This window comes from Pelmatolapia mariae, linkage group LG9 (genome assembly GCF_036321145.2).
Source record: "Pelmatolapia mariae isolate MD_Pm_ZW linkage group LG9, Pm_UMD_F_2, whole genome shotgun sequence".
NCBI classification, from domain to species: Eukaryota; Metazoa; Chordata; class Actinopteri; order Cichliformes; family Cichlidae; genus Pelmatolapia; species Pelmatolapia mariae.
Genome location: NC_086235.1, coordinates 1,231,711 through 1,258,014, shown reverse-complemented (window position 1 = coordinate 1,258,014; position 26,304 = coordinate 1,231,711). Strand labels below are relative to the sequence as shown.

At 48.1% G+C, this 26,304-nt stretch overlaps 1 protein-coding gene across 2 annotated transcripts; it reads left to right on the top strand.

The window, feature by feature from the left end:
• Nucleotides 1-753: 753 nt before the first annotated feature.
• On the top strand, nucleotides 754-18,604 carry inhbaa (inhibin subunit beta Aa). 2 transcript variants are annotated; one of them, XM_063483617.1, is made up of 3 exons: nucleotides 754-836; nucleotides 1,187-1,956; nucleotides 14,734-18,604. In XM_063483617.1, exons 2-3 carry the CDS (start codon nucleotides 1,398-1,400, stop codon nucleotides 15,552-15,554), a joined length of 1,380 nt encoding a protein of 459 aa, XP_063339687.1. In that variant the 5' UTR covers nucleotides 754-836; nucleotides 1,187-1,397; the 3' UTR covers nucleotides 15,555-18,604. The 2 variants fall into 2 exon arrangements, with proteins under 2 accessions (XP_063339687.1, XP_063339686.1); XM_063483616.1 differs by having other exon boundaries at nucleotides 800-1,956.
• The last annotated feature ends 7,700 nt before the right edge of the window (nucleotides 18,605-26,304 follow it).

Below are 26,304 nucleotides of genomic sequence, written 5' to 3'. Positions count from 1 at the left end.
ATAGAAACCACGTGTGGGTGGTTCATCGTTTCTTTGTGTTTTTGACAGCGTCCTCAGATCACCTCCATCACAGCAGCAGAATCAGAGACTGCTTTCATCCGTGTCCTTCAAACTTTCCACTTTGAGTTTGTCAGCATCCCCCCCACCAACCCCCCCACCCGCTGACTGAAACTTTGGTTTTATTCGTTTTTCTATCTTTATCACTGAGGCTCTTCTGTCATGCCTGCAGACCTCCACCACTGTCAGCCGATGGCGGGGCACGTGAAGCCCACCGCCTCTTGGTTACTGTGCCCGTATCTTTGCCTTTAGGGTAAAGGAATCCCCGCCGCTTTGCCCGCCGCTTTGCCCGCCGCGGGACGAGACGGCACAGTCATGAACTGTGATGCCATGTTGACTGTAGCTGCAGAGTGTCAGACTGACTGACTGATAGACAGTCAAACGGGTAACAGATGGACAGGAGAGTCATAGCACAAACCCACTTCATCCAAGAATTTTCCCCTCGACATGCAACTCATTCACAGCCAACCGTGGGAGGAGGGGAGGGAGGGATAAAGGAATACCAGCTTTGCTCCATTAACAGCCAAACAGAGGGAGGGAGGGGGGGAGGGAAGAGGGAGAAGGTAAAAGTTAGAGTGGTATGAGTCACAGAGGAAGATGGGAGGAGACTGGAGTGAAGGAGAGAGAGGGAGGGAAGGAGGGAGATATAATTATGGTGGGAGGCTGCCAGGGCGAGCGAGAGGAGCAGAGCGAGGAGAGAGAGAGTCCAGCCCACTCCGCTAAAACCATTCAACTGGTGAGCGAGGGAAGGCATTCAACACAGAGAGAGAGAGAACGAGGTAAAGGAGAGAGAGGAACTCCCGTCTTAACTTAGTCCAACTGCCTCTCTGACACACACACACACACACAGACACACACAGACACACACTCTGTGCAGCGACTTCACCCCGGGAACCAGGATCCTCCTGCAGACTCGTCCTTCATCATCCATTCATCACATCTGAGACTTTTTCTCCTTTTTTCTTGTTTTCTTGTTTTTTCTTTCTTTCTTTCTTGTGACGCCTCCACATTTTTCAGCCATCTGTCCCTGACAAAAAAGACACGGATTACTCATTTTCTCTGCCGGCGTTGTGTGTTTTTCTCTTTTTTGTGTCTGGTTTCTTTACAGCTTTTTTCCTCCGTTTCACAGGTGGACTGTGAGCTGAGCTCAACTTTGCAGCTTCCAAACTTCTGAGAGAGAACGTGAGAGAGCGAGCAGAGGAGGAGGAAGGTGAATCTCAAACACTCTTCTTCTTCATCCAGGACTCAGTTTTTCTTCACTTTTCTACCAAACTCGACTCTTCTTCGTCTCCTCCGGCTCTGTTTGAGCATCCGGCAGCATCACTGAATCTCCTGCCGTCATGTCGCTGTTGCCCTTGCTCAGCTGGACCCTCCTGCTCCTGGTCCAGGTGCAGAGCAGCGTTTCCGCCTCGGACCCGGCGGGGCCCGGGCTCCAGCCGCTTTCCCTGACCGTCCACCCTCACCACCAGCCGGACGCCGCCTCCGGCTCCCACTGCCCCTCCTGCGCCCTGGCCAGGATGCGGAGGAACGAAGGGGTCACAGCGGGGGATGGCACGGCGAGGGGGCACGAGCAAGATGAAGATGAGGCGGCTCAGCAAGACGTGGTGGAGGCGGTGAAGAGGCACATCCTCAACATGCTGCACCTCCAGGCCCGACCCAACATCACCCGGCCCGTGCCGCGCGCCGCGCTCCTCAACGCCCTGCGCAAGCTCCACGTGGGGCGAGTGGCGGAGGACGGCAGCGTGCAGATCGAGGGGGAGGAGGAGGTGAGAGGGAGGGGAAGCCGAGGAAGAGGAGGAGGAGGGGGAGGGGCAGCAGCATCATCGGCGGCGGGAGCTCGGGCGGGAGACGGCAGCGATGTTCAGGAGACGACGGAGATCATCACCTTCGCCGAGCCCGGTGAGTGTGACATCGACACGAGACAGGAAGTGTGTGTGTGTGTGTGTGTGTGTGTGTGTCCACCTGCTTAATTCCACCTGCGTACTCACTCAGTCGAACACCTCCACTCCCCTCCAACACACACACACACACACACACACACACACACACACACACACACACACACACACACACACACACACACACACTCTCTGTAATCACCTCCTGCTGTTGTCAGAGAATACCTCATTATGTACTTACAGTCAGAGCTTCGTGTGTCACTGCCTGTGTGTGTGTGTGTGTGTGTGTGTGTGTGTGTGTGTGTGTGTGTGTGTGTGTGTGTGTGTGTGTGCACCTCTTAAAGTGGTAACAGTGCTGGAATGTGTTTCTGACAGACAGTAGCAACAAAGAGCGCGAGCAGGAGACAGTGTGTGTGCATGGGGGGGCGGGGTGTCAGGTGTTAACTGCGTTCTTCCTCTGCGCCGTCACCTTTGACCTTCAGACCTGCTGCAGGTCCCGCTTTGCCTGTTCTCGTCGAGGCGCTCACTGTTGTGAGGTTTCTGAGAAAACCTGGTAACTCCAGTGTTTCTCCTGTTCCTGCTGAGGAGTGTGTTTCCGTCGCTTCCAGGTCGATTCTGGTTACTCTAAACTCTCTCAGGTCGGCCACAGAGGCGGGGTTTATAGATGTAGAAGCAAATCTGAAGTCCTCGATCGGCTCACCTGTCAGTCGAGCGGTGTGGGCGGGACTGTGACGTGTTCTTCCTCCTCTGGATTTTCTGTTTGAGTTTCTGTAGGCGAGAGTCTGGAACAGCAGATGGAAAAGAATTTTATGAAGTGGATCTGTGCAAACAGGCGGAGAGGAGCAGCTTTTATTGAAAGGAAAACACAGAGTTTGATCTCGTTCGTAGAGTTAAAAACAGCCAATCACCATCAGCTGTCAGACAGGTCGACGTTGCCAGCGTTTCAATAAAATCAACCGGCCGAAACCTTTGCTGTGCTCAGAGTCTCAGGAAGACGCCGCCTGCAGCACACTTAACCCTCATTATGCATTACAGCCACATTTCAGAGGCAGCTCTGTGCGCGCCCTGATTCTCCTCAGGCTCAGATTTATGGCCTCTCGGCCGTCGCTACGCTCCTGCTGGCAGCGACTGAAGGCAGCGTTCAAGGCAAATCAACGGCCTTGCTGAAATCTCACAGCACTAAGGACGCTAATTCAGATTACAGGCAGAAAACAGAAAACTCTCAGTGTGAACTTCATTCACAAAATAAATCACCCCACAAACCGGCCGGGTGTCCATTTAAAGTAAGAACAGTTTTTACTTCATGCTCTGAATCATTAAATATACCTCAGCAGTCTGCTCTTAATATTTTAGCACCAGTTTGCAGCCACGTTAGCACATGTGTCAGCCAGCAGGGGGCAGAATGACTACATAAGCTCTCTTTTTTTGTTTGCATCCATTGAATGAATCAAAGTTAGTGTGAAATGTGTCTGCTGGTCTCTTACCTGTGACTGTGTGCTGCTGTAAACACTGGCTTCTACACATGATTTTCTGTTTTACACTCACACGTCTTTATTCTGCACGAGTCATACTGAAGTCATGTTTCAGTGCTACAGAGTGAAGCTGTGGAAGTGCCTACAAATGTCCATTCTTCAGATTTACATTTTCTTTACCTCTTCATGTCAACAGAGAATATTTCCAGTTAAATAAAAGCTCACAGCTCTCACCATGCCGGCGTGTCGAGCACTTTCAGTACTGTTTGGGTTTTCAGTCATCCAGGTCATCGTAGTCTAAGGAGCTTGGAAAGAAAAGCGTCTGGACTTCTTTGAGTTGCTTGAAGACGTTTCACCTCTCATCCGAGAAGCTTCTTCAGTTCTAAGGTCAAATGGTGGAGAGTCCCAGATTTAAGCCCTGTGGGAGTGTCCCACTAAGAGGGACAAAAGGAGATCCTGATGATCCTCTACCTAATCACCTGCTTGGGTTTTCTTGACTTTAATAGTGAAGTTAGAACGGTGCGATACCCTCCGCCCTGACGTGGCGGCGCTGTGGCTCAAGTTTGACGTTTTAGCTTTTTACTCGTTAAAGTTCAGAGTTTGGATCAAAACAAAGCAGGAGACCCGCCCATCCATCCACCCCCACCTCCACCCCCTCTGTGATAACACTCGTTCTTCCATCATTATTTTCCCACAGACACTGTGGGTGTGTGTTTTCTTGCACAGGAAGTCTCAGAACTTTGTGCCATCACCATATTGGCCCAAACAAAGGATGAGGCTTATCATATGATGAAATGTGCCTGGTTTTCCAACCGGTCTTAGCGTCTTAGCGGTCGCTGAGCAGTTTGGGTGAAACTCGAGTCTGTGGAGCCACCACCAGTGAAAACACTCCCAGAATTCACTTTGGGAACATGTACATGTTAAATAAAACAGCCAGCATCATGGTTGACTCCAGCCCGTCCAGTACCAGTCCTTGGATGACTGTTCCAGTCTTGTGTGTGGAACCTTATTTTAAGCCTCGAGGTCACCGTTAGCAGACACTTCCTCCTGATCTGATAAAACCTTGTTGTTTTTCTAAGATGTTACTTGACCCGCCATGAGAATACTTTTCACCCTGCCAGTCTTGTGCTTTGTCAGGACTAAGTGAGGCATTCAGGGACCTCGGTAATTATTTCGGGCGATGGAGATGGCAAGCAGAGAAGCAGAGGGACGACTGGATTCTTGGCGGAGACCAAGTGTCAACCTCCGTTTAGCAGCTCAGACACAATATCCATCTGTCCGGCCTTCTCCTTCCATAAGCCCGCTCTGTTTATCTTCCCCCCTCTTCTCCCCACACACAGAGGACAATTAGGCTAATTGAACTTAATTGAACACATCATTAGCGACATTCCTCAATCCACTTTCGCCTCCCCCTCTCGCTCTCTGCTGCCCCCTCTAACCTCCATCTAGCCTTCGCCACTGTGGCAGACAGAATAAACCGGTCATTGTTGGTCTATTCTGGTGGCCGCCTCTGTCTGGGGATTCAAACTAGCATCCGTGAGATGAGCTCAGGTCCAGGTTCAGTGACCTGCAACAACTGAGAGGAAGCAGTGAATAGAAGCGGCTGATAGGACAAAAACATCTGTAAGATATGAAAATAAACTACAATTAGCGTGTTTCCTTTCTCTGTTTTCCTTTCTCTCACTCCCATTTTTCTCTTCCCGCTGCTCCTCGTTTGATCTCGCTCCTTCTCTCTCATCTTTTCTTGGCAATAATTCTTTTTTTCCATCTTCTTCTTTTTCTCTGTTTATCCATTCTTTGTGTTATTTTCAATCCATCTTTTCATCTTCTCCACCTCTGCTCCTCATCTTTCCTCCCTGTCCATCAAGGTCTTAGCGTGACGCAGCTTTAGCGTGTTAACGGCGTGTTTACAGCCACGAGGCCGCCGCTGGTCTGAGGCCATTGTCGCCTCATCTTTGGCTGCTTTGATGTGTGACTGAGATGCTGTGTGTCTGCAGAGATGAATCACTCCGTAGTAAACAGGTCCAGACCAGCCGTGCAAAGACACTCAAATGAGTGAAGAGACCCCGAAGATGCTCCAGACCCGTATCCACAATTATTGATCAGAAACCATCAACTTCCCACCATCCACAAGGCCAGCGTTGAGCTGGTGGATGGGTGAGGACTTTAGGGACACCAACAAGGAAAACCTCTCAACTGTGACACCAAACAGGTGACACGCTCTGATCTTCAGTATCAGACTAAAGAAACTCAGCCCTGATCTCAACCATTAATCAACCATAGACCAATCATAGACCAGCTATAGAGTAACCACAGACCAGCTACAGACCAGCTATACACCAGCTATAGAGTAACCACAGACCAGCTACAGACCAGCTATAGACCAGCTATAGAGTAACCACAGACCAGCTACAGACCAGCTATAGACCAGCTATAGAGTAACCACAGACCAGCAACAGACCAGCTATACACCAGCTATAGAGTAACCACAGACCAGCTACAGACCAGCTATAGACCAGCTATAGAGTAACCACAGACCAGCAACAGACCAGCTATAGACCAGCTATAGAGTAACCACAGACCAGCTACAGACCAGCTATAGAGTAACCACAGACCAGCTACAGACCAGCTATAGACCAGCTATAGAGTAACCACAGACCAGCTACAGACCAGCTATAGAGTAACCACAGACCAGCTACAGACCAGCTATAGAGTAACCACAGACCAGCTACAGACCAGCTACAGACCAGCTATAGAGTAACCATAGACCAGCTACAGACCAGCTACAGACCAGCTATAGAGTAACCACCGAGTAACCATAGACCAGCTACAGACCAGCTATAGAGTAACCGTAGACCAGCGACAGACCAGCTATAGAGTAACCATAGACCAGCTACAGACCAGCTACAGACCAGCTATAGAGTAACCACCGAGTAACCATAGACCAGCTACAGACCAGCTATAGAGTAACCACAGACCAGCTACAGACCAGCTATAGAGTAACCACAGACCAGCTACAGACCAGCTATAGAGTAACCATAGACCAGCTACAGACCAGCTATAGAGTAACCATAGAGTAACCACAGACCAGCTATAGAGTAACCATAGACCAGCTACAGACCAGCTATAGACCAGCTATAGAGTAACCACAGACCAGCTACAGACCAGCTATAGAGTAACCACAGACCAGCTACAGACCAGCTATAGAGTAACCATAGACCAGCTACAGACCAGCTATAGAGTAACCATAGAGTAACCACAGACCAGCTATAGAGTAACCACAGACCAGCTACAGACCAGCTATAGAGTAACCATAGAGTAACCACAGACCAGCTACAGACCAGCTATAGAGTAACCATAGACCAGCTACAGACCAGCTATAGACCAGCTATAGAGTAACCACAGACCAGCTATAGAGTAACCACAGACCAGCTACAGACCAGCTATAGAGTAACCACAGACCAGCTATAGAGTAACCACAGACCAGCTACAGACCAGCTATAGAGTAACCACAGACCAGCTACAGACCAGCGGCAGACCAGCTATAGAGTAACCATAGACCAGCTACAGACCAGCTATAGACCAGCTATAGAGTAACCACAGACCAGCTATAGAGTAACCACAGACCAGCTACAGACCAGCTATAGAGTAACCACAGACCAGCTACAGACCAGCGGCAGACCAGCTATAGAGTAATCATAGACCAGCCATAGACCCACCTCTGGTGCCTTAATCAGTTTTTGGAAGTTGACCCTGTTAGACCTCCAGCTCACTTGCAGATCTTCTAGTTCTACTGAATCACCACATGCATCTTGATGGTCTGTAAACTTTCAGTTACCAAAGACTGTCTGATTCCTTCTTGTTGTCCAGGTTCTGGTCGACTTTGTTTGCTAAACAAAAGCAAAGCCACTGAAATTACAGCTCTGCCTTCATAGACTTTCATAAGTGGTCAAAAAAGGAAGAACTAGTCCAGATATGTGCTTTAGATACTTGGAAACCCCGAAAACTGGCCACTAGATTTGAAGTAAGCAGATCAGCTGACTGGTTTCCAGCATAGGCCGTGTTTATTCTGGGTCTCTGATCCCAGGTGTGGCTGTGTTTAGAAGACAGTGAGTAAAGCATGGGAGTGAGACCTCTCCTCGTTGTCCTCTCTCTTCTGTGTGGCTCCATTGGGAGGAATCGGAGAGTTTAGGCAGAGAGGGAGGACCGGGGGAGGAATGAGTGGGAAAGAGAGGAGGAATTTGTGTGAGCCTCGGCATTTGTCCCCGGATGAACCGCACAGAGAAACAGTCGGGTTTATATTTACCACATCAGAGGCTCAGAGTGAGACTGGCGGCACTGGGAGGCTCCCAGTGTGGCTCAGAGCAGGAGCGCTCTTAAATGCTGTTCATGTGTTGTGATGTTAAAGGGAAGTTGTTACCTTAACAGTTGAGATAAGACTTTTCCTGCAGAGATAAAGAGACAGGCAGATAAAAACCAGCTGCCGCTTCTTCTGCGTGACTGGTTTAATTCGTCTTTTGCTACTCGAGTCCAGGAAAAGTTTGAGCTGTCAATTTATCCCGTGTGGAAACTGAGAGCATCAGCTGAATCTGCACTCAGCATTAATGAGCTTTATGTTGAAGACACCAGGATAACTCACCTTTGACCTTTGAAGGCACACAGATATCTGTTGGTTAAAGCTCAGTAACGTCCGAGTAACGACATCTTTAAAGGTCGTCTGTGTGCGACCTGTCAGCTGACACTGAGCAGATTCGTCCTGCTCTGATGTTCCTCTGAAATGAAAGGTTTGGATCGATGTTTTCACACGGACACGCCCAGCTGCTGTGCATCCATCTGCACGTCTGATGGTGGATGACGTTAGAGCTGAGAAGAAGCAGCGGGACTCTGGCGGGTTTGAAGCGGTCTGCATGTTGGTGTTGCAGTTGACGGTCACGTCAGACGGCGGCGTTTTCTGTAAGCGGCGCTGCGCTAGAGTCTCGCTGGCGTTTGTCTGTCAGACCGGGCTGCTTATCTGCTCTCGGTATAAATAAACTGGCCTGGGAACCCAGACTGACAGGCAGGCTCAGCTACAGGACAGCACTGCGACTTGAAATTAGCTCAAATTTTTACGTTCCCCGGAGAGAAATGTGCTTCAGACGAGGGCTGAAAATGAGAAACAGGCCACAAAAGCACTTTGTTAAAACAACAGAAGTATGAGTGTTGGCTGGTTCAACGCTGGGACGGCCTCTCCGGGGTTTTATTGTCTTCGTGTTTGAAACTGCTGGAATCATTTTACAGCCCTCTTTTATTTGGTACTAAGAGCCGGCGCACGTGATGCGACAGTTTTAGCAAATTACCGATCCAAGCGGAGCCGTTGCAGCTCCGAAAGCCACATCTGAAACTTCTCTGCTGCTTTCATTTCACTTTATTGTCCCTCCAAGTGAGAATAAAAGCACGACACGCGACTACTGGATGGAAACACACGCAACGAGTCCAGCTCTTTAGCTCCTCCCACTCAGAGGATCAGTGCTGATGTGGTGAACTTTAACCTTTAGCTGGTGAAATGGGCGTCCTGTAAATTGCCTGCTTGCCACTTCCTGTAAACACCTGCGTTCCATCAAAGCCTCGAGAAACCAGGATCAGATGTTCACAGACTTTGTTTAGACGCTCAGAAGCAGACGGATCAGAAGCAGGACACTCAGCGACGCCAGCTGCTCGCAGGTTTTGGTTTTTTACCGATGTTTAGAGATTCTCAGTCGGGTTATTGTCACCAGAGAGCGTCCTGCTTTATTATCAAAGTCTGAGTATTTAATCCAGACCACAGAGACGTTTTCAGGTGTGTCACATCAGTGTTTGCAGCCTGTTCTCAATCTCGTTCAGGAGCGCCATGGCTAGTGCCGCTCTGCTGCTGCTGGAGCCACGCCCACTTTCATCATGTGAGGTCAGGGGATTAAAGCTGCACTTTTCTTCATAACCATCTGTACCTGAAGCTAACTGACGTTCTTTTACTGAATGACTCTGTGCAGCGCGTTGTGACGTCTCCACCTGTTCAGCCTCGAGATGGCGCCTTTGGAGGCCTCGGCGTCCACGTCCTGCGTGCATGTGCACATCACTGTCACGCCAGCAGCACGTGACACCATTGGATGAGTAAAAGTTAGGTTTTCACACCGTCCACGTTACTGTGACTGACCAATCACAGTGTTTGTGTCATGTGACCTCTGATTGTGTCTTTGCGTGCAGCGTGACCGCAGCTGTGATTGGTTATTAAACACAGATCTGAGCTGTGATTGGTTATTAAACACAGATCTGAGCTGTGATTGGTTATTAAACACAGATATGAGCTGTGATTGGTTATTAAACACAGATCTGAGCTCTGATTGGTTATTAAACACAGATCTGAGCTGTGATTGGTTATTAAACACAGATCTGAGCTGTGATTGGTTATTAAACACAGATCTGAGCTGTGATTGGTTATTAAACACAGATCTGAGCTGTGATTGGTTATTAAACACAGATCTGAGCTGTGATTGGTTATTAAACACAGATCTGAGCTGTGATTGGTTATTAAACACAGATCTGAGCTGTGATTGGTTATTAAACACAGATATGAGCTGTGATTGGTTATTAAACACAGATCTGAGCTGTGATTGGTTATTAAACACTCTCGTTTGCCCCTCCAGCCGGCGCTGAGCCTGCTGGTGAACTCGTTCACGCCTCCTCGCCGTTTTGTTGGGTTTGCTGACGTCACTGTGACGGCTCCGCAGCGTTGTAATCATGTGACCTCCAGTCTGAATTAGTTTGAATCATTGTGTTGAAGCGAATTATTGACGACGGAGCGTCTCAGGATTTAAAATTTTGAGCTGTAACTTTGCTCTTCTTTCTGGTCACATGACTATTTCCTCTTTATTGGAGGTTTTTTCCTTTTTCATTTCTCAGCTTCTAATTTCAAAGCACAAACATGTGAAACTGCAGCTCTTCAATCCAGACTTTTTCCAGGCTGAGCAGCTCCTTTAAAGCCTTTCTCCGCATGCTTAACTTGAAGCATATTTAACCTGTGCAGGTAAACACCGGGCCAGCCACGCCCTCCTAATGTAAACTGTAGGACAGAAGAAAGGGCGGCTGGGCGTCGGTCAGGACAAACACGACTCCAGACGTAAGACGAACACCAACCAAGCTTCTGCTCACATGACAAACGTCTCACTCGCTGCAGAGACAAACACAGCACTGGCTGTTTTAGGGACTTTTTTCAGCGGCGGATTAATACACGTTTAGTGCTTGAATGATAATAAACTACAGCTTATCTGAGCCGAGGATTCTGGGAAACGGCTGTCAGCTGTTTGGTTTGATAGTGAGACGGGTTGTTTGGTTACTGCTGATCGCAGACGCTGAGACTTTAGTCCAGCAGCTGCAGGTCGGAGTTTTCATGTTCTCGCTCCTCAGAGGAGGAACCCTGATCTGCTGAGCCTCTGAGAAACAGCAGAGATCCAGGATTTTAGTGAAATATGGACGCACAGCATGGACGGAGGCGCTGTCAGGTGTTCCTGAGCTGTGACTCGGCAGGTTTCACCGAGTAGCAGGACTGTGTGAGGACGCAGCCTGATCCTCAGGGCTCAGGGCACACACACACACACACACACACACACACACACACACACACACACACACACACACACACGCACACGCACACACACACACAGTACCCATCTGTACAAACATGGGTACTGTGTGTGTGTGTGTGTGTGTGTGTGTGAGTAAACATGGGGAACAGAGGAGGATATGATGAAGGAGGGTGTGTTCACTCACACGTGTCAACGGTCAAATCCAGCTTTAGTGGTTTAGGTTAGGCCCCACCTCCTCTGAAGGCCAACGCCCTCTTTAATCCCACCTGGCTCCTGACTTGTACCTGTAGCACATAAATATGTGTGAGTGTGACAAAGTGGAGCTCAAACTCCGATGGCTGTTCCCTCACAGCAGGTCTCCGAGCGGCGCTTTTTCCTTTTGTGGCGCTGCTAAGCTAAGTGCTGACCTGAGTGTTTTTGTGATGGGATTAGGTTTGGAGTTTGTGTTTGTGGTTTCAGTAACACAGATAAATGCCGTCATGAAGTGTGACCTTTGACCTTCAGGTGTCCAATAACACAATAACACTGGTCAGCTCTCCCCCGTGTGGGTGACAGAGGGGATTAGAGAGGATTTAATAAGATTTATAATAAACCAGCCGTGCTTTTAACAACATACCAAACCGTGTTTGTGCTGCGTGTTGGCAGGAAGTCTGTTTAGCTTGGTCTGATAAATCAAGTCACAGTCATAATAATCTCCACGCCGCGCCGATGGAGCGGAGGGAACGCTGCTGGACTTTGAGGTCAGTTTATCGTTCCTGACTGTCAGATTCCTGCTGAACCGTCAGAGGTGAACAGAGTTAAAACCCAAACACAGCTCTACCCCGACCCAAACCCTAAGAAGCAAGAGAGCAAGCAGCCACAGCAGCAGCCGGTCTGCATTGGTGGGCAGTGTGTGGTGTAACGTTGGTGTAAAATGGTTATGAAAGCTCCAGGCTCCGTGTTTGATGGTTAGAGTTCGGTATGAGATGGTTTTTGTGACTCTGAAGCCGACATTTGATGGTTTGAGCTTCGTATTTGGTTTGCAGTGGGTGTTGAACGAGCTGCTGGGCGAATATGATGTAAAAGGGTTTCTAGAATCAGTCTGTCAGGATCTAAATTGGGCCTAAATGGGTCTAAATGGGTGTTTAATGGTTTAAACGATGTTGTTGACTTTAATTGAGTTTCTTAAATAAAATAGAAGCTATTTCTGGCGTCTTCTGACTCCACCTTATATTTATCTTTATTCTGATAAGACTTTAAGTAAATCAAAGGAAAACACTGAACTTAACTGTGTGTGTGTGTGTGTGTGTGTCCTCGATGGGCTCGTGTAGATGGAGGGGATTAGCAGCGAGCAGGCAGAGAGTGATGAGCTGCGAGGGGAAGGCTCGCAGAGGTCGCAGAGTGTAAACGAGCGTCTCCTTTCTTGCCTCCTCTGCTGCTCCACCTGTCGCTCGTCCACCTGCTCTCACCTGTCGCTCTTCTTTGGATCTGCAGCAGCTCGCAGTGATGCTTCAGACCAACGTGTCCAACTTTGTGTCAACGCTTCTTTTGGTCTTTTTCCTTTTTTCCATTCTGACAGTAAAAGCTTTCCAAAATCCACAGAAGCTGCACATTCCTGACATTTTTCCCATTTAATGGCAACAATGCTTCGGATCTGCATCTGGACCAGCCTCAAACCCACCCACTCATGGACGATCATGTGACGCGTGTGGCAGATTCTTTTCTTACATTAGTTCATGAGAAAATAGATGGAACAGCTCAAAGTCGCTGCCCAACCAAACTCCATTCACTTTTCTTTCATTTTTAGGGAAACGGTGCAGACGTCTTCCATACTGTCCACATATCTGACCACACGGTCACATGACCTACAGCCGGGTTTAACCCTGTGCGCTGTAGCAAAGAAAGCATTCAGTTACAGTCCAGATACTTATTTATCTCTCAGGCTCACACATGTTGCAGCTTTCTCTGAGGAATTACAGTGCAGGAATGTTTTGGCTGCTTCTGGGCTCGTGATAAGAAAACTTCATGCTTTTTATGACAGTTGATTTTACAGCTCACAGAATGAGATCAAGGACGAGCGGCGCGTTTCCCATCGCTTCTGCACGCAGATGTGAACGAGCGTCTGTCCGCAGCTCGGCCGTCACTGAGCAGCTCTGATTGGCTCCGGCCTAAAGCTGCAAACATGCAGCTACTGTGGATTTTTATGAGCTTGTGTTTTCTAGAGAAAACTAACAAAGAAGCAGAAACCTGCAGCTGATACCCTCAAAACACCTCGCATCACCACAGCCGGGCAGAAGCAGCACGTCTGAGTTGAACTGCTCCTTTAAATAGAATAAGAGGTCAACAAAGCTACTTCTTTATCTGTTTTCAGCATCATGAGTGAAAACATGGCTGCTCTCAGCTGCATGGACGCCACGCCATGCCAGCGTGGTTCTGCTCGAGTACCCACAGAAACCCACAGAAGCCGTGCTCGGCTTCAGCGCCACGCTGCCAGATTGGTCCCTTACGCTCTCACAGGATCTCTGTGCCTGTTTGAAGGCTGCAGAAGCTATTCTAAGAAACAATGAATGAACTTTTATTTCCTTATCTTCGTGAAGTGCCGACGATGATGCAAGCGAGACAATCGCCTCCGAATTGTCGCTTGAACTGTGTTAATGGACTCGCTCGCCTCCGCATACGCACACGAGCCACCCAGTCACACCGTTCATCAGCTGACATTCAGAAACTCCCAAATCGTGACTTTGACATTCTGCACGGACGCCCACGAGCGACAGACATCAGGGAGAGAGCGGGAAAGGTGATGTGAGGAGCTTATGCAACACCGGCGTAACTGGTGCTGTTGGTGTGGAGGCTTCTAGGAGATACGAGATACAGTGTGTGTGTCTGTGTGTTTGTGTATGTGTGTGTTTGGATGCTGGAGGAGGTTTTGTGTGTGTGCAGGAATTCAGCTATTCCCTGCAGAGATTGTGAGAACTTTAATGTCTGTGTGTGTGTGTTTGTGTGTGTGTGTGTGTGTGTGTCCTTTTCTTTCCTTCACATGATTGTAAACTGACTTTCACGGCTCTGTTTTCTTTTTTTTTGCTCAAAGTCTGCTATCAAAATAAAATGGGAGCTTCCTCCAGGGTGCTGCTGAAGCCTTAAATGATTCAGCCAGTAAACGTCCCCACTCTGCGATCGCCTACATAGAAAACTATCTGCTCAGGAAGCCAGCAGCTGCTGCGTGAAAATGCAATATTTGACTTCCTGTTCAAACAGCTTGGCTGGCTGTGACCTGCAGAGGGAAACGCTTCGTTTGTTTTCAGACACGCTGCAGTAAATCCGCTCGTCCCGGGCTGCGGTGTGACACCGAGCTCCTGGTGGGAACCATTAGCTGCTTTAAACGCTGCCTGACTCCAAAACCTCCGACCGCTGCTGCCGAGTCAGCAGGAAGAGTCCAATCAGCTGTGTGTAGCTCACATGTGTCTCACACAGTCCTCAGTGTGTGTGTGTGTGTGTGTCCCTGCTGACGTGTTGTAAAATGTGTGCATGCTACAATTAGGACGGGTTCACGGCTGTGTGAGTGAAACAGTCCAAAAGGTCAGAGCGCCCTCTGCTGGTCAAAGTGACTGTAAACCATAAGTCACATGACTGAGGTGACTGAGGTTGGGGTAGATGGACGGGTTGGTCTGTTTGAATGTAGGTGGTATGACAGTCTTTCTAACCATCCGTCTCCATCTGTCTCCGTCTCAGGTGAGGTTCCAGGCACGGTGAACTTCGTCCTCTCCAAAGAAGGCGGCGATCTGTCTCTGGTGGAGCAGGCCAACGTCTGGCTCTTCCTCCGTTTAGCCAAGACCAACCGCAGCCGAGCCAAAGTCACCATCCGCCTCTTCCAGCAGCACCACCCGTCCGGCGGACGTCCGTCTCTGCCGCAGGACGACACCCTCCTGTCAGAGAAGACGGTGGACACCCGCCGCAGCGGCTGGCACACCTTCCCGGTGTCGGCGGCCGTGCAGGCCCTGCTGCAGAGCTCCACAAGCACGACACTGAGCCTCAGGGTGTCCTGCCCGCTCTGCGCCGACACCAGCGCCACCATCGTCCTGGTCTCGGGCAGCGCTGAGACGTCACAGCGCAACAACCAGCGGGAGCAGTCCCACCGGCCCTTCCTCATGGCCGTGGTCCGGCAGGGAGACGGCAGCGACGCGCAGCGGCGCAGGAAGCGCGGGCTGGAGTGTGACGGGAAGGTGCGTGTCTGCTGCAAACGGCAGTTCTACGTCGACTTCAAAGACATTGGCTGGAACGACTGGATAATCGCTCCACGCGGTTATCACGCCAACTATTGCGAGGGCGAATGCCCCTCCCACGTGGCGAGCATCACCGGGTCCACGCTGTCCTTCCACTCCACTGTCATCAGCCACTACCGCATGAGAGGCTACAGCCCCTTCCAGAACGTGAAGTCGTGCTGCGTGCCCACCCGCCTACGAGCCATGTCCATGCTGTACTACAACGAGGAGCAGAAGATCATCAAGAAGGACGTCCAGAACATGATCGTGGAGGAGTGCGGCTGCTCGTAGACGCAAACCCGAGCAGGAGAGGAGGAGGAGCACCTCTGAACCCAGAGAGGGAGGAGAGGAAGCTGACTCTAGGATCATCACGTCACTTTTATTGACTGCGTTTCATCCTTCGCCTCCGTCCGTCCCTCGAGGTCGCCCTCTGGGGTAAAAACTCTGCTCCAGACTCGTCCAGCAGAACTCAGAGAGTCTCCACGGCACTTTCAGAAAAAAGAGAAGAAAAAAAATCTCTAATATATTTTTGTTACAAACGGAGGAGCGAGGCTTATTTATGTGGCTGAGACGTTCAAGCACCGCTGAACCGACTTCGGAGAGACGAGGTGCCTGAAAAAAATGCGAACAACAAAAGAAGAAAAAAATCTCAAAACTATGCAACTTGTTTCACGTATTCAGACCTTATTGTATTTTATTTGTCTCCGTTTGTCGGCTCCCCAAATGTTTACTTTCTCAAAATGTTGGAGGAAGACAGAAGAAGACTCTTGTATTTTATTTAGAAGTATACGTTTGTGATGTGTGTGTGTGTGTGCGTGTGTGTGTGTGTGTGTGTGTGTGTGTTGAGAGATACTTGAAAGAAACAAGTTGGCTCGGCTGCTGGAACCAAACACTTCTTTATGTTATAATTATTATTGTCAGTAAGTATATTAATATTATTATTGTTGTTAATAATATATTGTGTTATCATGTCTCTTTTTTAAAAGAAGCGTTTCAAACGTGTTTATTTTTTGCACTATAGCGACACTCGTGTTCAGATTAGCCACAGACAGAGAGGACAGACCGGAGGGAGGTCACAGGTTTCAGCCCCACTAGTCTTGACAAAATACTTGACTGTGTCATCAGTTGTGTCACTTCCTGTTGCTGAGGCCTGGAGCTGGCGTCTAACGCTCACTGCCAGAGAATCCTGATTTTGCCAAAAGCACGTGGACAGGTGGAGGACTCGCGTTAGAATGTACGTTTGATTTCAGGATGTTGGTCTTGATGCTGTTTCACAATAAAAGTCTAGCAGGAATGCTGCATCCCCTTCTGTTTGTTTCTGTCTGCCCACGCCCAGCTCTCTGTACTCACAGCAGCAGTGAGGTTTATTGACGAATCATAACTTTATTCACTTCTACGCTGATGACACAGTAATTCACTCATCAGGCGTCTGCACTCACAGATGTTGGATTTCAAACATTCAGCTGATTTTCAGCTCACCTGCTTTGAAACCTTTAACTCCAGCCCCTTCAGTTCAACTTCTCTTCTGATTGGCTCACAAATAGAAACATTTGGGTGAACATGTTCATCCATCTCTATGACATCATCCAGACTGACGTGTAGAAAAAACAGTTTCTACATTTTTAACATGAACATGAGCTTCATGACAGGAAATCAGGAAAAGCAGAACGGTTCTATATTTTATAAAAGATTACTAATTCAAACGTTTGCTAACAGTAGATACACAATAGATGTCTCCAGAAAACGACGTTCTCAGCTCACCTGCAGCTTTCTGGCACTTAGCGGCCATTCGAGGAACTATGGGTCATGGCAGGTCAGCTGTGGAGGCTTCTGATTGGATAAATCTGCACGTGTCTGTTGCTATATAGCTGTGCTAGCCAACCAGTTAGCATGTACAGATTAATATGTTTATATGGAGCTAAGTACTTACATGAGCTAATCACACGAGGAACCTCCGGTCTGTCCGGTCAGAAGCTCCGAGGACTTCTGCTAAAGTGAAGCACTTAGAAAACGTGCTGGTCACACACTTTTCTGGGATCCACTTCCTGCGTTTATAAAACAGGCTAGCTAGTTCTCTGTGATAGCTAGCCTACAGCTAACCCGCCTATCGAACCTCTGCAATCCACGTTCACGTCTTTGTCTGTGGTGAATGTTTACAGCATTAGCATTGATATCTCATCTTTCTCAATGAACTCAAAAACAAAGCGGCCTTTATGTCTTTATTAAAGTTATGTTGTGAGTTTTATGGGATTTTTCCACACAGGGGCTAAAATTAAAACAATTTTTAGTTAAAATCGGGTGAAATTTTATTACAAAGATCCTTGAAGTTTTTCTCCTATGAGACAAATCGCTGCATAAACGCAGCATTAATCATATAAAATGTTGTTAACATGGCACTTTGAATACATGAAATGGGAATTTTCATATGAATTCAGTTGATTTGGTGAAAATTCAATTTTGACGGTGAAATTAAAGCTGTTAAAGTTGATATTTAATGTCTTAGTTTGCTTTAGGAGACCAAAGAGTCGAGTTTGTGTACCTTTTTGTTTTTAAATGAAAAGAAATGAATTTATGATCTGATTCAAAAGGATTTCACAGAAAAACACAGAAAATGATTCCTGCAGTTATTTTGTCCTGAGTGAACAGACGATCGATGTTTTCATGTTTTTAGTTTCTCTGCTGTTGTTTCATCCTCTCGCTCTCTGCACATCAAGAACTCCACTTCCCACAATGCTTTACTCTTCATTGTTCTGAACTGAAAAAAGAAAAGGCAATCCACAGCCGTAAATTTGGGAGAAAACGCCGTCCAATCAGATTCCGGCTGTTTCTGTGTCATGTGTGTTTCTATCAGTATTGTCGATTTGTTCACCAAAAGTTTTGGAGTGTTTGTCGCCTTTTTGATGAAGTTACATGTTTTTACTTTTTGGATTTTTTTGTTGTTATGATGGTTTCATGGAGGGGGGCGGAGCCTCCTCTTGTTCTTCTGGACTGTGGGACGACCTCGGAGTTGGTCCTGTGTACATGGACACAAACAAAACGTCAGTGCAGAAAAAAACTCAAAAAGAAGAAAAACAAACAAAACGTGGTTGTTATTTGTTCAAATTTTGTTTATATCGAAATGAAAAAAAAAATACTGACACTGAACAAAGTGGACAAAGAATAAAAAGTCTATTTTTTATTCTGTATATATGGAAATCAGATTCCAGTATGTTGCATTGCTTTGTTGTACAAATCAAATGTGCTTGTGGCATTTTTCTAATCTAATTTATTTTATAGTATTTTTTGTTTTTCTGCTTCACCATTAAAGTTTAAAGGACGTACACGAGAGTCACGAGTCGTCGTTTCTTTTCCTGTGAAACTGGACGTGTGGCGTGTTTAAAACATCATGTCCTGTTTGACCTCTGACCTCTCCCTCAGAGTCACTAGATTGATCTGAAGTTTGCTGTTCACAGCTGTTTCAAACTGGTTCTTGCTGCCATCGTTTGCATTGATGACACAGAGATATAACATTAAGTATCGTCGCTTTAAAATACAGTTACCATGGTGACCCCTCGTTCCCTCAGGTTTAGGCTCCACTCTCAGACCGCACTCACACCCATGTTAAAATTAAACCTGACTCTTCAGAGGATGAACAGCGTTCGGGGTCGAGCACGTTGCCGTGCACGAGGAGGAGGCGCAGCGGGAACTCGCTTCCTCACGCAGAGGCAAAAATGCAGCCTGTGCTGAAGCTGCAATCCACGAGGACAGAGGTCAGAGGTCACCCTCCGCTGACCTGTGACTTATTAAAGCCGCTGAGAGTCTGAGTGTTTGCTCTGCACTCTGAACTGAAAACAGTGAGCGGGAACAAGCTGAGAGGAAAGACACGAATCATCGGAGCATAAACACAGAGAGCGGGCCTGAACACCTGCAGCAGGTGTTACAGGTGGTGTCCAGAGTCATTTCTGTGGTGTGACCAGTGTTGGAGTTAACACTATAAAAAAGTAATGTTTTACTCATATTATACAGAACCCTTTTCTTAAAAGTACTGCAATACATAGTGCCCTACTCATTGCATTACTTTCATGTGACTCTGTAAAATCGTCTGTCTCATAATCACCATTTAACAACATAAACCTGAGGCTACAGCCCCACAGCACAGATCCTAATGAGGACACTTTCTCTGAGTATTTAGCTTTGAACACAACCAACACGAAGAGGCTTTAAACTGGTCGTCATGGTGATTCTACTGTATAAACAGGAACAGGTAGAAATGAGGCTGCAGCCGCACTGATCATCAGTTTGTTACCTGTTGAAGTTCAGGCTCTGGCTGCTGTCTGTGCAGATGCTTGCGTTAGCTGCCTTCTGTGGTTGTTTCTGTGCTAGATGAACTTTCCCCTTTACCATTGCGCTCTCGCCCTTTTGTAAAATAATCTGAAAAGGCTGTAGATTGTAGTTTGTGTCCTCTCCTGACACAAACTACAATCAGCTGATTGTAGCCCAAATGTAGGCAAGCAAACTAACAATTCCAACTTACCGACCTACTGGGAACCAGTTCTTGTAGGAAACTTCTTCCCTACATGCTGCAGTTCAGGTGGTTTCCTCTGAATGTTTTCCCTCACACACCTCAGGACGTCCCAGTGAACACACAGACGGTCTCATCCTGATTCGCTGCCACAGGCAGCTCTGATCACCTGACGATGCTCCACGTGAAGCTCAGGTCAGTTTGTGGATAGCAAACACTGAATCAGCTGCTGGTCACGTCTTAAATCTCGCCTGGACGTCCTTGTTACACTTTCTCTTGTCTGTGTATTGATTAGAGTGAAATGAATTAAGCAGTAAATAGTTTTTCCGGAGTGACTCTTTCCATTATGACGCTGGCATCGCACCCAGAGCAGAGATAACTGTGAGAGTCTGAGGCGCTAAAGTCCCCGCAAAACTGCAAAAGGCTTAAAAGTGTTGTTTAGTCTGCAGACAGACTGTGGAGCACAGCTGTGTGGACATTTCACCACTAACCGTATTAGCTGTCATGTCCTTTGCAGTAACCTTTATCTGCATCTCTCACTTTGTAAAGAAGCTCTGACCTCTGACCTCGACCTCTGTTTGTCTGCGTTCAGGTTTTGGTGTCGTAGTTTTGACCGTGGAGACGGGGTCGGGGTGGCGGCCATCTTTGCAGAGGTTCATTAAACTTCAGTTTTTATTAACCCGAGGTCACTGCAGGTGTATTTATCCACTCACCTGAAGCCCCACCCCTCCCTCCTGAAGCTGAGCTACAATCCACAGCTCCGCCCACAATGACATCACACAGCACCAGAGGTCACATCATTTAGTAGCCGAACTCTTTGATGCCACCTCGTTCACTTATATTTAACTTGTGTTCTTATGAGGCGGCGTCACGCTCTGTGATCTGCTGTGAAGTGTATATTTAGAGTTCTGTTTCCACAGACGTGACTCACAACACGCCGTCGACCTCGGAGAGCCGGCATCATTCAGCCAGACCCTGCCTGCAGCTTTCAGACAGCAGCACACAGGGCACCAGGAAACCCCAACAACCAGCAAAACACACAGTGCGTGTGTGTGTGAGGTAATGGACTGAGGTCTGTGTGTGTGCCGTTGTGAGGAGACACAAACAAATGTCATTTAAGGGAAGGAGAGTGTGTGCGTGCGCTTGTATTAGTCATGCTGTGGGGACGTAAATGTGTTTACACAGCAACACTGCGGGGACTCGGGTCCCTCCGGGGACGAAGAGTCCTAATCAGGTAAATTATTTGGTTTAAAGATGGCCGACCAATAAGAAGTTCTTCTAAAACCTAAGTGAGGCTTCCATGTCATCAGTGCATCGAATCAGTGTTACAGGCTGTGGCCACCAGAGCAGGACGAAGGACTCAAGACAAAACCAGCAGCAGCAGTTTTTATTCTTTATTTATCTGGAATTAAAATTTTAAGGGAAGTTAAATTCACTGGGGTGATGTTTAGGCTGCGGTCCGAGTCGAGTAGCAGAGAGGAGAGTCGAGCCGATGATCCGGGATGAAAGTATGAGGCAGGCTGTGAGGATTTTCTGAATTACTTGGGAGAGTCCTGGGTGGAGGAGGCGCCTGGTTTGTTGGGTTAAAGCAGGGGTGGGTAACTCCAGGGCCGGTGTCCTGCAGTTTTAGATTTCACCCTGGGTCAACACACCTGAATCACATGATTAGTTCAGGCCTCTGGAAAACTTCAAGACATGTTGAGGAGGTCATTTATCCATTTCAGTCAGCTGTGTTGGATCAAGGACACATCTAAAACCTGCAGGCCCTCGAGGCCTGGAGTTCAACACCCACGGGTTAAAGGCTGGTGAGCTCCAGGAGGGAAGCCAGGCAGGGAGCAGATTCACCGCTCTGACAGAGCTGACCACCTGGTGAAGACTTAAATACAGCTGGCTGATGGGAAACCAGAAAACACAGCAACCAACCAACAAAACCAGTATGGACCATACCGATAATACCACATGTCAGCTTCAGCCTCCTCCACCATCGCCATCATCGTGTCTCCTCTTTGGTTAGAAAGCAGGAGCTCTGCATCATCACCTGGACATAAAACATGACTTTTTTGTCAAAGTCAGAGTCTGTGCTCTTAATATTATTGGCCATCATTCCCAGTTCAGCACTGTGTGGTGTTACTGGTGTGAAAAAGCATCTTTAAGCTAAACCCTCAGTTCAACCCTTCCTGCAGCTACTGGAATCCTTTCAGGGCTCCAACCAAACCCAGTAGTTTTAGTTTTTAACCCCCCCAGCACACAGACAGGCTCCTGGTGTAGGACTGAAGTGTAGGCAGGCTGACACCGCTGGAGCACGTGTGCAGCATAAATAGACGTCCCTCTTAATGACAGGAGGGCAGTAAAATGACTCGCAGATGAAGCGCTCGCCTCAGCGGCACATCAAGGCCCGCGACTCTTCTGTGAGGACGTTTCTAAATCAGGGCCCCGGGTTTAGGTGACGCACAGACGTGTCACGCTTTGGGGTGCAGTTGGATATTTTAAGGCGTGCGCAGTCATTACTGGTCCTCACAAGACCAGCAGTAAAGCCGGCTGAGGGCGAGCGGAGATCAGAGGCTCCGGGGACCACAGCAGGGTGTTCCCCTGCCAGCGGGGCAGCCGCCGTGGTCGACTGCTGTTTGATGCTCGGCCGTCTCAGGAGGTGACGTGATCCTGTCAACGTCTGTGAGAAACTTTGTCACGTTCAGGGAACGTCTGAAATCTGAAGACTTGACTTTAGGTACAGACGCCCACTCACAGAGAGCACCAGTTACTTTAATTAACGTTAATTAGCTGCACGTGATGTAATCATCCTCGTTTAAGGAGTAATTGTACTTCACTGAAGTCGAGTCATTAAGCAGCCGCTCTGCTGCCATGTCCAAACGCCTTGTTAGAAGCATTTCACCATAAAACTGTCGGTCATTGGACGGAGGAGTCACGGACAGCACGATGAAGCACACAGAGGGACGGATCAGCTCCGACTCTGCTAATGAAAGCTCTCTGGGTAATTTCACTCGGAAGTTTTTCTTGACAAATTACCAACACGGACGATTTGCACAGGAAAAAAATCACTCGGGGTGATTATCACAAATGACTGTTTCCATCTGCGATAGCGGCGCTGCGAGAGGCCGATGAGAGTTAGCTTACAGAACAGAGGGTGTTCCCCGAACGGGAATCTGACCGTCCCAGTCTTTAACTCTGATAAATCAGACGATAGATCACGCCGAGCTGCTCTTCATCATAGTCTACAATCTAAACTGGTCCCGCTGAGGTTATCCGAGGAAGCTGAGCCGGACTGAGTCCTGCAGGTTAGAGTTTCATCCATACTGAAGCAAAAAATGTGGACGAGATCTAGTATCTGAAAGTGTTTTTAAAAAAGTGTTTTTAGTCAGAAATAATAAAGAAGGCGGCCGTGTGTCCTGCCTGAGGACGCTTCTGTCAGTCCAGACTACAAACTGATGCTTCAGGTGCAGCAAACAGAAGTTTGACTGCTGCTCTTCAGAGAAACAAGTGCGCTCATTACTGTTTCTAACAAGAAGTGCCGACCACACCGTCTGGACGACTGGTTCCAGTTAGGAACCAGCTGCTCTCACAGAAATAGTTCCTGTCACACAGTGACTGATAAATCCGTCCACTGCCACACTGTTTCACTCCAACTCCAACAGTGCAGGTTCTGATTACACAGCAGCTTCTTCCACAGGACACAGAGGAACACTCCACCCGACTCTTCATCACTGGTGGCAGTCACAGCGTCTGTGTTCAGCACACTTCAGTTTGTGGAAGGAAATGAGAAGCAGATACTGTGTGAGCACATTAATGAACTTGTGGCAGATTCACTGAAAAACGTTGGAACATGTTTTGTGTAACGGGAGACGTGATTTGAAGCAGCACTCAGCTGCTGAACGCTTTGCCAAAAGGTTCAAACTGAGAGGGCGGGCGTGGCTGAGAGGCTGATGGAGACGCAGCGTGGTGGAGGAGCACGAGGTGACCTGATCAGCACCGTCACACCCGGCTGCACCACCACGCTGCTGCTGAGCGTGGAGTCAGGCCCAGAGAGGATCCTGACCCTGCGGTGCAGCGTTTCAGGGTTCCCTCGTTTCTGGAGCTCATTAAAGTGTCCTTGAAATGTGATTTAATCAGCAGCCAGCTGAAGACCGTGTGCGAGGACTGCCATGTGCGGGCTGGATATCCTCTGAAGCTGTTTCCATCACAGCGTAAAATTTAAGTGGGGCTAACCCGAGTTTCTTTGAAACCGCAGAAAGCCATCGAGGGTGGCAGGAACGCCGCATCAGGTCAGCAGGATCGTTTCTGAGGTCGGCGGTTTGGCCACGACAAGGCCGAGGCCTCCAAACCTCAGACTGATTTACGGTCTTCCGTGGAAAACACATTCTGTGTTTAAAAGCTCGGTGGAGACGTTAATGAGGCTTCTGCTGTGAGCTCTTATCTGCTGCAGGCTTCAGTTTATCGTTCACAGATCTGTTTCCACTGAGCCACAGCCTCACAGCGCAGGCCCACAAACCACTGCTTCACTAAAGCCGCTCAGCCATTGGTCACTTAATCAATTAACAGTTCACTTCTACTGTCAGCCATGTTCCAATGCATGCACAGGTATAATACGTCTTCTTCAACCAGCTGATTACTGGACCCTGATCAGCGTCTCCTCACTAACAGAAAGTCACACAAATATCCCACAAAGGTACAGAGTTGGACAGGAAGTGTCTCTGCAGAGCGTTCGCTGCACGTTGGTTATTTAACCGCTGAAAAACAGAGAAACTGATGCCATCCAGTGTTTTTACTTCTTTATCTCATGTTTCTTTGAGCTGTTGGGTTCTGCTGCTGGTGCTTCATGAACGGTGTTCCTACCTGATCACACTAAGACTAAGATTTAGTGATGAAACTGACAAACAGCTCCTGAAAATTCAAAGTGTTGTTCTTGGACGTGATGTATAAATATCAAACAAAGCTTCACAAGCAAACGTTCCCCGACTCTGTGGAGCGATTTCGGCTCAGGAAAACGTTTCTAAGAAAATCCAGAGAGTGTGATTTGTGCTGCGAGCCGCTCCTCGTGTGTCAGCTTCGCTTTACACTGGAAAACTCAAAGGTTTAGACTTTAGATATGAATCTACTGCAAACACAGATCTGCTGATTAGTTACAGTAACATCCATCCTTCTCTGTTAGTGCAGTAACCTCAGCACTGACTCACGGCTGCAGCTGTGGGTATTACAGGAACTCATTTATCCAAATCTGAGTTTTGGGACTTTGACCTGTTTGGTTTCGGCACACTCTGCGTCACTGCCGACTCAATGGGAAGCTCCACAGAGCAGCTGTCGCTCGAGACGGCAAACGATGGCAGCGAGTCAAAGCTGAAGGTAAAGTAAGGACAATAAAGATGTTTCCATCAGTCGTTTCTATCAAACCGCTTCAGCAAGTGTTAAAAAATAGACATGCAGGGTCTTTGATGCTGCTGCTGCTTTAGCTTCAGGTCCAGTGTTCAGAGTTTGAGTCTGTGGTTGGATGAGCTCATTCTGTTCACTGCCCATCAGACAGTGTCTGGGAAGTTTTATAGGAAGTAATTATCATCCCAACATGAAACCTGCAGAATCATTGGCTGGAACACCTCCTCCTCTCTGGTGGAGGAGGAGTCACCATCACCTGAGGATGGAGGTCCACTCTCAGGGACACCTCGAAGCTTCTGTCAGGTTTGAAATCGTGCTCCAAAAGGTTTTTTGAGCTTGTTGTTGGTGAGCGTGCAGGTTACAGACGGGATGGGCTGGTACCAGTCATGCATGTTTGCCCCCTGCAGCCACACGGGACCCCCGCTGTCTGTCCTCATATTTACTGCTTGTACCTCCCAACCTCTGCCAGGGTTGGGAGGTAAAACTCATCGAGTGTTTCACCTGAAAGTCAAAGCTGACCGTCCCTTACCTGAACCAGACCTACCTGCCTGTTCCATTGCTCCACCTACTGGAACCTCCACCTGCCTCCTCCACCTGTTAGAATCCAAGTTCACATGTTCAGTTGTGAGAAAAGTCGCTGACCTGTTTTCTGAGTCACTGCTCTGTTCTACACTCTCTACTGTTTCTGTGATTAAATCAAGACTTACGCTGGTCTTTGAATCTTGTAGATGTGACACAGAAAGTTTGATACATCATGAAGACAGATCCAACAGTTTCCCTCTGCAGGGTCCAAGCCTGCGAGCTGCGAGCTGAAGTGAGTTTCACAACGTGTTTAAGGTTTTTGTTCATTCATTCATTGTCATGTGGCTCTGACATATAGCTGGGCATCATCTGCGTAACCATGGTGATGAATCATGCTGTCTGACTGTGGTTGCTAAGTGGCAGCATGTGTAATGTCAAACATCCCTCACGTCTGTGCAGCAGACCTGTGAACACCTCAGCTCTCTGAAACTGTTAAAGACGAGCAGCGTGCGTGACTTCATGCAGAGTGTTTGTGTGAATCCCAGAGTGTGTGATGGTCCAGGGTCGCTGCTGAAGCACTTCAGTTTCAGCTGGCACACGCTGAAACAGCACACACACACATTCCTGTTTTTAGCT